The sequence below is a fragment of the Hemicordylus capensis genome, chromosome 3 (genome assembly GCF_027244095.1).
Source record: "Hemicordylus capensis ecotype Gifberg chromosome 3, rHemCap1.1.pri, whole genome shotgun sequence".
NCBI classification, from domain to species: Eukaryota; Metazoa; Chordata; class Lepidosauria; order Squamata; family Cordylidae; genus Hemicordylus; species Hemicordylus capensis.
In genome coordinates this window covers 328,696,836-328,709,182 of record NC_069659.1, presented here as the reverse complement: position 1 = coordinate 328,709,182, position 12,347 = coordinate 328,696,836, and the positions used below count along the sequence as shown (strand labels likewise).

At 42.3% G+C, this 12,347-nt stretch overlaps 2 protein-coding genes across 8 annotated transcripts in view; one reads left to right on the top strand and one right to left on the bottom strand.

Moving 5' to 3' along the window:
• The window catches only part of SMC4 (structural maintenance of chromosomes 4), a 96,707-nt gene extending 95,877 nt beyond the window's left edge, over positions 1-830 (bottom strand). For 4 of the 6 annotated variants that reach the window (XM_053313022.1, XM_053313028.1, XM_053313029.1 and 1 more), the window contains exon 1: positions 144-282. The gene's annotated coding sequence lies outside the window, so the exon portion shown is untranslated. Of the gene's footprint in view, positions 1-143 lie in introns of all 6 variants that reach the window. The other 2 variants (XM_053313023.1, XM_053313026.1) reach the window with 2 other exon arrangements.
• Positions 240-12,347, top strand: part of IFT80 (intraflagellar transport 80) — a 143,255-nt gene continuing 131,147 nt past the window's right edge. The window contains exons 1-2 of one of the 2 annotated variants that reach the window (XM_053313030.1): positions 240-376; positions 6,305-6,409. In XM_053313030.1, the coding sequence (XP_053169005.1) occupies positions 343-376; positions 6,305-6,409 (139 nt within the window). In that variant the 5' untranslated portion in view covers positions 240-342. The other variant, XM_053313031.1, reaches the window with a different exon arrangement.

Below are 12,347 nucleotides of genomic sequence, written 5' to 3'. Positions count from 1 at the left end.
TTTCCCTCCCTCATCACGGACACGTAGCAAGCAAGTCCGTTCACCGTCCTGAGTCTCATCCTCCGGCTTAATCATAACGAGGGAAGTTTCCTAAACACCTCCTCAGGCAAAAGCAGGAGCGTTCTGGCCAAAGATCCGCTTACCAGGCAGCCACAGAGCACACCATTTCCTTCAACGAGTAGAGCTAGTACCTGGGAGCGCGGGGCCAGGCGAGTCTTCGAGCAGCAGCTAGAGGAGCTCCAGAAAGCTCCGTTTCCTGCCTGTAGCCTTGGCGGCTTCTACACTCGAAAATGGCGCCCAAACGGCAAACTCGAAACGAAATTCGTTAGAAACGCGCAAAGCATGCTGGGGAAAGAAAGGGGCAGGCTTCCCACAGGTTTGAAAGCAGAAGAAAAAAAAGTATTGAGGGGGGAAGCCTCCCTTGCCGCCATCTTGTTTTCCGTTAGTTAGCGGAAAGGTGGCTGAACATGTTTTCGCGTCATGTTTCTCTCCGCATTTTTTTTAAAAAAGAGGATAAATACGGGAAAAAAGGAAAACTGAGGGCGGACGTGAATGCTTGTGATTATTTAAGGGAATAAAATGAAAACGACCCCAAAGTAGCGCCGCGGGGTCGCGAGCGGGTGGGGGAGTCACTCAGCGGGCGGGCTGAGTGTCTCAGCAACAAAGTTAATAGAATAGCGGAGGACCCAAAGAACTTACTTTTTTAAAAAAAATCTATATTGAAATATTCATATACACAAATTTATATATGTCACGACAACAAATTTGACAGGCCGGGTCCCTGACGTCAGAGCCCGCGTCACGTGTACTGGGAGGGCCCGCAAGGTGGTGGAAAGAAAACCTCGCGGGCGGGGGAGAGAAGAAGGTTGCTTGGCGTTCGGGCTCGGAAATCTCGCGGGAAGTAGCTATAGAGACCGAACGGCTTCCCCTCGCAATTGATAACACACAGCGGAGGAGTCAAGCTTCGTTAGGGGTGGAGGCTCTTGGAATCTTTGACCTGCAGAATTTAAGATCCCTGTATCGAGGGACGCCTGCTTGCTCCTCATTGCCCCGAACTCCACAAGGTAAAAGGAGGTGGGCAAGTGGCTTGGCCGACTCGTCCGAGGGTAGAGAAACAGCAGTTATGGGAAGGGGGTGGTGAGGGAGGGAAGATGGATGATTGCTCCATTTCCACACCCCGGTGACTTGTTGCGTCTGCTCGTGGAATCCCTGAGGCTTCAGGCTGCGTTGGGAAGTCGTATAATAGAAGCATCGTAGACCTGCGTGTTCACATGGATTTCTTTTCTCCCGCTGTCGTCTCTGGTCAGAATCAGTTCACCAGAGGCGACAGGAGGGGAACTGGACCGCCATGGATAACGATGTCTCTCTCGCATCACCTTGGGAGGAGAGCTGGTCTTGTGGTAGCAAGCATGAACTGGAAGGCGACATGTGTGAGCACTGTAAGATATTCCCCTTGGGGATGGGGCTGCTCTGGGAAGAGCACCTGCAGGCTTGCCTGCAGAAGGCTCCAAGTTCCTTCTCTGTCGTCTCCAGATAAGGCTGGGAGAGACTCCTGCCTAGCTGCTGCCAGTCTGTGTAGACAATGATGATCTAGATGGACCAATGGTTTGACTCTGTACTACGGCAGCTTCCTATGTTCAACTTTTAATGCCCTGTGGCTGAAGTCTTTTACACATTTGCATGGCAGGCGAGCCTGGTCTTGCTTCTAAGGAAACATGTGAGGAGGCTATCGTGTTTCTAGTCTGAGATCCCCCCCTCTTTTTTAAAGAGCTGGCTTTGTTATATAAATATCTTTCTGAACCCTAAAAATAAAGGGTGGGTTATGTAGGGTTATAAAGCTGCACTGATGGATTGTGCTAGTTAAGAAGCATAAATAAAATTATAATTAATTCAATAATATATAAAAATTTATTACGAGGTATGTGGCAATAACTCCCCCCGCCCACTGCTGCACCCATACGCTGTTGCTTCCCATACAATGCTTTGGTTTGCAGAAATCACAACATGGCAAGTATTTCTGCCCATTTGTTTTCACAAGTCAGACATAGGTAAGTTGAGGATGTAAGCTGAAGAAGTTTGTGGATTTGAGGGTGTACATGTATCTGACTTGCCAGTAGACAGAGAGGTTACATGTTTTCATTCTGCTGTGAACAGAAGTCACTATTGGAGAAATGGTTGCTAGCTTCAGGAAAAAAATAGATTGTGTTGTAATTCATGCTAAAACATCGAATGCTTGAAGAGAAATACATTTATAATGAGGCTCTGAATCTCACATTTTGTATTGAATAATCACTAGGAAGCGCTTCAGACTCATACATTTTGATCATTTTTATCCCATGCAGATCATCCAGACATCTTTTGGACACAGAATAAGATATTTCATTTCAAAACACAGATCTAAGTGGAAATGTTTAACAAACAATTCAATACTATATTGCAAAATATGGAGTGCTGAGATTTATGCCAGGGCAGATTCAGCAGTCCATAATCATCCTGAAGGGCCAGGCCTGTAATCAAGAATGCCAGTGATGATCTAGTTAAACTTCATTATATACTAGCCATGTTTTTGTGATGACAGTAGCAGTAATTAGAACAGTGATAGGATGGACTTTTCCCACATTTTCATTTTCAGTAGGTGCTCTATGTGGAATGGAAATTCAAACTCACATGATTGCTTGTGATTCCAGAGGATAATAGTAATTATTGAAATTACAAGTGAGAGATGTATGTATGAGCATGTAGGCTGCCCAAACAAGTTGCTTTAGATGCAGGGATGGGCAGAAAGTAGACCATATTCCTCTGTGTGGACTGCTGACCATTTTTTGGTAGACCACCTAGTGCCTACTACTTGCTTGGATTCTTGCAAAGAATACTGCTACTACTATGAATATTTATATACCACTTTTCAATCAAAGTTCTCAAAGCAGTTTACACAGAAACACAGAATAAATCAGATGGGTCTCTGTCCCACAGGGCTCACAATCTAAAAATAAATATGACAAACATTAGCAACAGCCACTGGAGAGATGCTGTGCTGGAGTTGCATAGGGCCAGTTGCTCTCCCCTTGCTAAATATGAGAGAACACTACATAAAAGGCACCTCTTTGCTCAGTTAGCAGGCTCCTAGAATCTGTGGCCTTGCTTCTGGTCTAGTAAGGCACTTTTTTTTCTTGACCAAGTGTCCATACTCTAGAGATAATTCAATGCAGATCTGTTATACCTTTATCCATTAAGGGATCCTGATTATGCACTTGTGTGTTGTACATTTGAAACACTCAGAAGGATTCTATTTTTTAAAAAAGATTCGGCTGTGAAGGGAGCCCTCTCTTGTCCTCAAGTAGTATTGGAGCTATGAAATCATTGGCTGAATACTCAAGATCCCTTAATGGAATACCTACTCCTTAACATCTTTTAACCCCCACCTTTTGCACTCACTGTCAGAGTTCTTAAATAGTGATAACATTAAATGGCAGATTCTTCCCACCCAGCTGTTTCCATGTATACCTATGAAAGGAATGAAGGTAAAAATTAATTTGGGGTGTCTGTAGATCTGGAAGCATTTAAGAATCAGGGGTGAAACGCACACACTTTACTGGCAATTGTATGCAGGGCTGCTATTAGGGATGCGCACAAACCTGTTCAGAGGCCCTTTTATGGGCCTCTGAACAGGTTCGAAAAACCGACAGTTCGACTGGTTTGAAGGCGGGGGGGTGGGGTGGGATACCTTTCTGCCTCATTTCCCCTGCTGGTGCTGCAGTTTAAAACGGTTTGATGGGGCAGCAGTGTACCTCCATGCCGCCCCATTGCTTCCTTGGACTGGAAGTGACTGGAAGTACCCAGCATGCATGTGCACGTTGGGCTCACATGCCCAGCAAGCATGACGTGTGCGTGCGCTCTGACTACTTCCGATCTGAGGAGGCAGCAGGGAGGTACACTGCCACCCCGCCGGACCCTTTTAAACTTCAGCACTGGTGGGGGAAATACAGAGTGGGGGTAAGGGCACCCTCTCTGCCCTTAAAGGTATCCACCCTCAAGCCACACTCCACACACATCCCTAGCTGCTATCCCCTTCCCAGTGTGCTTTGCACATCAAACACCTATTTCCACTCCCCAGCTCATATAATTTATCTGGCCAACTGCTCACCATCCATCTCTTTCTTCCTGGTGGTGGCCTATCTTCACTGGAAATGTCCTCTTCCTCCTCTCCAGCCTCCCATTTTTCTTTTGAAAAGGAGCACTGGAATTCAGGCCAATAGAGTGCTGGTCTAAAGCTTCTCCTGAGACTTGTTCTAGGCCAGCACTGGTTTCAAGGATGTATATTGAGGGCAGAACTCTACTGGGTTCCTTGCAGCAGACACAGGAGGATGGATGGTGGTGTGGAGGCAGGTGTGGTGGCACCTCCCTGGTCTGGGAAGTTCTGTTCTCCCACAGAACATAACAATAGCCCTACTCCCGCCAATAGCCCTACTAAAAGTTATTTCTATATTTAAAATATCCTGGAAAATACATGATTTGCCTTTCTTTTTACACTTCCAAGGAAAAAAATTCCACATGCCCAAGTTTGAAGTACAGTACTGCAGTCTCAACACTGAATGAAGATATTTCAGTCAGTGTATTACAGAAAGAGGAATTTCTTCCTATTTCTTTGCTGCTCATAAGAGGATGAAAATAATAACCCTTTTAAGTATGTAGAAAGGTGGTTTGCCAAGAAAATGGAGCCTCTTTTTTAAATTAGCCTGCCCTTGAGCCTACCCCTGCTTCTCTTTTTTTATTAGAAGTTACTTGCATTGTGTTTTTTTCCTATCAGATTGTGTATTATTATTTAGAAATATTCTAGTACAAGCATTCTGTATAAGTTCAGTACAAAGCAGTGTTGCTTGGATTTAAATCAAATTGATTTAAATCGCTTCACAGAACGACTTGATTGTAATGATTTAAATCACAATTTAAATTAATAGTTAAGAAGATTATTTTTAAACATCATTTTCTATAAAAGTACATTCATTGTCTAATATAACCTTAATACATATTTAGAGATAGGTGTAGGTACACACTTCTCATAATGCTGTTACATTTGGGCAACCAGGCCTTGCATTTCATTGTTCCACTGTTTGCATTTTGCACACATGCCTTTCTTACCCACAGATACAGGAGCTTCATTAAAATATTCCCAAATGGGGTGTCTCTTATGGCCTGCTGCCATGATAGGTGTTTCCCTTCTACAATGGAGGATACACTTGGAAAACATTTCCTTAGGACTGCATGAATATGTTCTGTTCACGTTTGGTTTCACTTTCTATTCCCCCCAATCCTGTGCATTTATATCTAGACTCTTCTTGCTCAGATCTATTCCATCCCCCCAAATCCTCTATTCATTAATTGACCTTCTTTGTCTTTGCACTTTTGTGGTTGGGGTGGGTGGGGAAGCAAGGGCTTGATTGTGTGTGCTTGCTACATGTACACCACCTGCAGAATAGGACTGATCAGGTCTGTTATTGTCCCCATATACTGCTGTTAATATGTTCATAGAATATAATTAGAAGTTATAATTAATATTCATGATGATATCTTTGACCTAGGTTCTTTATGGATTGTGGTTTTTTAAGTCAATTTAAATCAAAATCCACTTAAAATTTTTAAAAATCAATTTTTTAAAATCATCTTTTAATCTACTCTGGCACAGAGTAAGGCTTTGTAGAACTTTAGAAGACACTCACGTTTACATTTAGTGGACAGAAAGTACCTAAATCCTCACAATAGTGCTAATGTGTTGGTTTTTTAAAGTTTACTTTGGGGTAGTTTAGAACTACTTTGAACAAATGGGAAATATATACTCTGTGGCACAACAAACTAGTGTGTGCAAAGGTTATATCTGTTTAAGGCCTTGGGTGAACCTCTGCATAGTAACACTGGTGGATTGGAGTATCTATGTGGCAGGAATCCCAAGAGGTTAGAGGGCATATGTTGTGAATAATGGTATATTCTCCCATGAATGAGCAAGTGTCCATTAATTAACATTAATGGGAGTTATGCCTATTGAAGGCGTTCTCTGAAGTCCATTGTTTGTGCAGAATCTTTTGTAAACATGTTTTCTTCCTGCAGATAATATATATCTTGTTGTTAGTTTGCATTTCGTAGCAAAGTATCTACATATAATGAGGTGTTAAAATGGATATTTCCTCATATACCTAAGGAACGTGTGTGTATTAATTTGGGCTGAAGAAGATATTGCTTAAAATGTACTTGTAGATACTATCCTCTTGCTTTTACTACAGGTTACTAATGATTATTTTAATATTTATAGGAGTCGGCACACAAGAAGACATCCTGTTTTTTATCCATGTTTCAGCAGCAGACAATCGAATCAAAATGAGATTAAAGACATCTCTCTTAAAGGAACCAAAACATATCCTTTGTCCCAGAAATGATATAAGCATATCTAACCATTTTCTGATGTTTTGCAATACTTGTACGTACATACATACATACAGAAGCCAAATGAAATAGGTTCTTGCATACCCATTCTTCTTTTGGAATAGTAAAGAAAGGTACAGGAAAATGTTCACAATAAATTGTGGTTGTGTCATTCTGGAAGCTACGATATTGGGCAGTAACATCAATCTGCTACTTGTTCAGAAATTTATATAGTTATTACTGTTCTAGGGCTCTTGTTATTATGTCTTGGGGCTATCATCAACCTAGTGCAGGAAGTAAGTGGGCCAGGTGTTGACCCTTTATATGACATACTAAGGGCCACTGGATCATTTCCTCTGTACAATAACACAAAACATAAAACTGCAGTTAGGGAATCTGAAAGTTCTTATTTGCAAGTGTGACATCCCCCTTGAGAGGCAAAAAATTATGTCCGTTTGGTCAAAATTATAGGCTGACAAGTAGAATCAGGGAAGTAATAAAAGGGAAGAAGACTTTCTTCAGAAAATGGAAGTCCTGACCAAATGAAAAAGAACATAAACTCTGGCAAAAGAAATGCAAGGAGACAATATGGGATGCAAAAAGAGTTTGAGGAGCATATAGCCAGAAGTGTCAAGGGGAATAACAAAAACTTCTTTAAATATATCAGAAGCAGAAAACCCGCCAGGGAGGCAGTTGGATCTTAGATCAGGGTTTCTTAACCTTGGGCCCCCAGATGTTGTTGGACTACAACTTTCAGAATCCCCAGACATGGCCTTTGTGGCTGGGGATTCTGGGAGTTGTAGTCCAACAACATCTGGGGGCCCAAGGTTAAGAAACCCTGCCTCAGATCATGAGGGCATGGAAGGGGTTATTAAGGACGATGAGATTGCAGAGAAGCTGAATGAGTTCTTTGCATCTGTTTTCACGGTACAGGATACTGAGTATATACCCATGCCTGAACTGAGTTTTTCAGGCTTAAAGAACAGCCATTTTGAAGTGACAAAAGATGATATTCTGTACTGTCCTGAAAAATTAAAAAATCACCAGGACCAGATGGTATCCACTCAAGAGTTCTTAAAGAACTAAAATGTGAAATTGCTTGTCCTTACAATCAGGCTCTGTACCAGCGGACAGGGAAGTAGCCATTGTAACTCTGATTTTTAAAATCAGATCAAGGGGGGATCTGTGAAAGTACAGGGCAGTTAATTTAATGTCTATGTTGGGTAAATTGATAGAAGGCATACTTAAGGTCAAAATTGTTAAACATATAGAAGAACAGGCCTTGCTGAAGGAGAACCAGCATGGCTTTTGCAAGGGCAAGTCTTATCTCACTAATATTTTGGAGTACTTTGAGAATGTCAACAGACATGGATAAAGGTGATCCGATTGACATAGTATACTTCCATAAAGCTTGTGACAGAGTTCCCCACAAAAGATTCTTGAGTATCTTTTGAGTAACATAGTAACATTTTGAGTAATATAGCAGTTGGGATAATAGAACAGGTTCAATTGTGGATTGGTAACTGGTTAAAGGACAGGAAACAGAGGGTAGGAATAAATGGACAGCTTTCACAATGGAGGGAAGCAAGTAGGGGGTTCCCCCAGGGAACTGTACCTGTGCTCTTTTACTTATTCATACAAAATCTAGAAGTTGGGGTAAGTAGCAAAGTGGCCAAATTTGCAGAAGACACTAAACTAGGGTAATGAAATCCAAAACAGATTGTAAGGAGTTCCAAAAAGATCTCTCCAAAGTGGAGAGTGGGTGACAAAATGGAAAATGTGATTTAATATAAGCAAGTGTAAAGTGATGGATATTGGGGCAAAAAAACCAATTTCACATATACACTGATAGAGTCTGAGCTGTCAGTGACTGATGAGGAGAGAGATCTTGGGGTTGTGGTGGACAGCTCATTGAAAGTCTCGACTCAGTGTGTGGCATCTGTGAAAAAGCCCAATTCTGTGCTAGGGATCATTAGGATTTAAAATAAAAATGCTAATATTATAATGCCCTTATACAAATCTATGGTGCAGCCACATTTGGAGTACTGTGTACAGTTCTAGTCACCGTATCGTAAGAAGGACATTGTAGAATTGGAAAAGGTGCAAAAGAGGACTTTTAGTTTGGATAAGAGGTGACTATGGGGGGACATGGTAGAGGTTTATACAATAATGCATGGAATAGAGAGCATAGCTTAGAGCTTAGAGTTTTGGACTAGGATGTGGAAGACCTGAGTTTGAATCCTCATTCAACCATGAAACGTACTGGGTGACTCTGGGCCAGTCATGTATCTCTCAGCCTAACCTACCTCACAGGGTTGCTGTGAGGATAAAAATAACCATGTACACCACTCTGAGCTCCTTGGAGGAAGAGTGGAATACAAGTGTAAAAATAAACACTAGAACCAGGGGACTTCCAATGAAAATGATGGCCAGGAAATTCAGGACCAACAAAAGGAAGTACTTTTTCACACAGTACATAATTAATTGATGGAGTTCTCTGCCACAGGATGTTTTGACCACCACCTGGAAGGCTTTAAGAAGGGCTTAGATAAATTCATGGAGGAGAAGTTTATCAATGGCTACTAGTCTGAAGGCTATAGCCACTTTCAGCCTAAGAGGCAAGATGCCTCTAAATACACCATTGCAAGGGAAGAGCAGCAGAGAGGGCATGCCCTCATCTCTTGCCTGTGGGCTTCCCAGAGGTATCTGGTGGACCACTGTGTGAAACAGGATGCTGGACTAGATCTGCCTTGGGCCTGATCCAGCAGAACTGTTTTTATTTTCTTACCTCTGAACTGAGATGAGCTTAATACTTTGGGAACTATTTTTGAGTTGACTTAGGAAAAGAGCTGGACATTATGAGTGCATTTGGAGATAGCACCCAGAACCAGCTTCAAATTTCTGGGGACCCTCAGCAAACTGTCCTCAATGCTAACTAGGCAAAGAGGCACCTTTTAAACATGGTGATTCTCTTTATTTAGCAGGGGGAGAGCAACTGCCCCTAACCACCTCTAGCACAGTACCCCTCCAGTGACTGTTGCTGGTGGTGTCTAGTCTATCTTATGTTTCTCTCTAGATTGTGAGCCATTTGGGGACAGGGATCCATCTTGTTTGTTTGTTGTTTCTCTATGTAAACTGCTTTAGACACTTTTGTTAAAAAGTAGTATGTAAGTATTTGATGATGATGATGATGATGGGCTCTTCCTCATGGGTGGACTCAGAAAGGAAGTTTGCCCCCATCACCTGAAGATTCTGGGCACATTAGTGGGCCCCTTGTATCTATTCACCTATGTGAACCCCTGATGCTAGGTGCTTCCCCAGTATTGCAAGTCAATATACTCTGGAGTAGCCTTGTTGATTTCTGAAAGTTTATTGTGTATTGAGTGAGGAATGTTGCATTATTTCTTTCACCATGAGGCAGAACTCTTTGAGGAGCCACGGTCTGTTGTAGGGGAAGGAATTTTTTTTTTGGCCAATTTACCTTATTAATCATACAGTATTCTTTACAAAAGCTCCTATCTTTTTCTGTCGGTCTGACTGAGCCACTCGTCTTTATTTTGTCATTGTTAAATGGAAGAGGCTGTTCATTTGCCTTGAGTTGGGAAGTGATTGCTATGCAGAGTTTGAGACCCTCTGCTGTGGTATAATAATGGGAAGAAAGGACTTAACTACATTTAATTTTCCTCTTAGATACACTTATGAAGTTAAAAGTTGATTCCATCATAGTCCTTTTCCCCAGCCAGGCTTCTTGTACTACATGCACTTTGTATGGTGCAGATATTGGGTAGCACGTATCTTGTTCTGCATAGATTCTGCAACTCATGGTTTAATAACAAAACATCAGTTATACAAACACTGTTGGATGGACTTATGCTAGTGTAAATATAGCTGTGCCTGAGAAACAAGCTTGGGATGATCTGGTGCAGTTACCCTGTTCAGAGCACAGATCTTGCTTGAAACTATCTTAAGATTGTTCTCTGGGCACGTCTAAATTTACACTAACATAGGTCTCTCCAACAATGTTTGTATAACTGACACTTGGCTATTAAGAATAAATGTAAAATAAACTATAGGTTATGGTTCAACAGCCATAAAACCTATGCTGAACTTTTAATTAAGTCTAAAGCCTTAAGCTTCTGCTACCATTTCAACATAGGTTGCACTGAATAAAGTGAGGTTTACTTCTGAGTAAATGTGCATGGAATTAGTCTGTAAGCATGGCTGAACTGACTTAATTTGATTTCTAGAGTGTTTGGTACTTATAGGGATTCTTTAATAAGGAAAACTTGGGGAAGAACATTGTGTATGTGTAGTGACCAGGCTCCCCTCCCTCTAAAGAGTTAACCAAAGTGAACCCCTGCCTTGACTGACAGGCTGGTGACCTACAGAGATTGCCCAATCAGTCCACTGGGGCGGGGGAACCTAGAGACCTGCTGCTGGGAATTCTGGAAAGAAGAAAGGAAGTTCTGTGCTGGGGAAGCAAGGGCACATGTGGCAATGGAGTTTGCTGCAACAGGCTGGCTGCAGCTCTTGGAAGATAGAACTGTAGGGGCTGGAGTCTCAACAGGAGTTTGGTGAGTTCAAGGAAAGGAAGCCTGGACTTTGGCTTCTGGAAGATTAATTTAGGGGGAAGTTTGTTTAGTCAAACTTTGTGTTAGAAACTCTGTGTGTGTGTGTGTGTGTGTGTGTGTGTGCGCGCGCGCTTTGTATATCCCTGATATAACAGCATCTCTGATACTGTTCTAGTATTATTTACCTGCAACATGATTAAAATAAGAAATACTAGCCTATGCCCAACCCACCGAGGGCATTGCAAAAGACTCGATAAACTTTTAAGCATGCCTAAGGCAAACTGTTTTTGTAACCTACTAGGTATTTTTGAGTGTATCTAAGAAAGCTATAAGCCTCAGATGGAAGCAGTTTGTAGTAATTGAATAAAACTGGTTTTTGTTCTTTTTTACAAACCGCTCAGAGTTGATTTTTAACTGGGGGGAGAAAGGGGGATTTATCTCGTGCAAAAGCATCCTCAAGCGCTCAGTAGCTGTCATTTTTTCTCATCCCGTGTAAGCTTACACGTGGAAGGTTTTTTTTTGTATTTGCCAAATTACAGAGGGACCTTGGATTACAGCACACAATCCACTGGTCCGGTTCTCTATAAGTTTTAGGGTGCTTGGTGGCAGCATTTTGGATCTACTGGTAATACAGAATAGTTTTATGAGAAGCCCATTTAGGCAGCTCAGCAGGTATGACTCAGCATTTTCTTTCCCTCATGTGAGCTAGCTCTGAGACAAAGGCTTTAATCCCTACAGTATGTACACATTCTTCAAGGCTTTGTGTAGCTGACGCATGATATCTAATTATTTTTCCCCTATGGCAATATGTGATTCCTTTTCCCCCCCATCTCTCTTCTGATAAATGAATACAGTGATCAAAAGATTTGTCACAACTGTAGAACTGTATAGTAAATGTCATTCATCCTTAGAAATGCTATATCACGGTGTTGGACAGACAATCATCCCTTGTTTTGATAATATATATATACTAGTGTTTTCAGGCCCGTTGCGATAACGGGCGCTAGTAGGGGAGAGTTTCCCCCCCGCCCTCCCAGCTGGCCGAGACTTCCTTACCCGAAGCAGCCCGCAACAGTCGGGCGATCTAAAATCCATTTTTTGCGAAGAAGAGAGGAGCTCCCGAACAGAGCTCCTCTCTGTGCTAAGCCAATGCCCAAACTGCTGCTATGGACGCAAAGGACGCCTATTGCGTCCTTTGCATCCATAGCAGCAGTTTGGGCATTGGCTTAGCACAGAGAGGAGCTCTGTTCGGGAGCTCCTCTCTTTTTCGCAAAAAATGGATTTTAGATCGCCCGACTGTCGCGGGCTGCTTCAGGTAAGGAAGTCTCGGCCAGCTGGGAGGGCGGATGGCGGCGGCCGCGG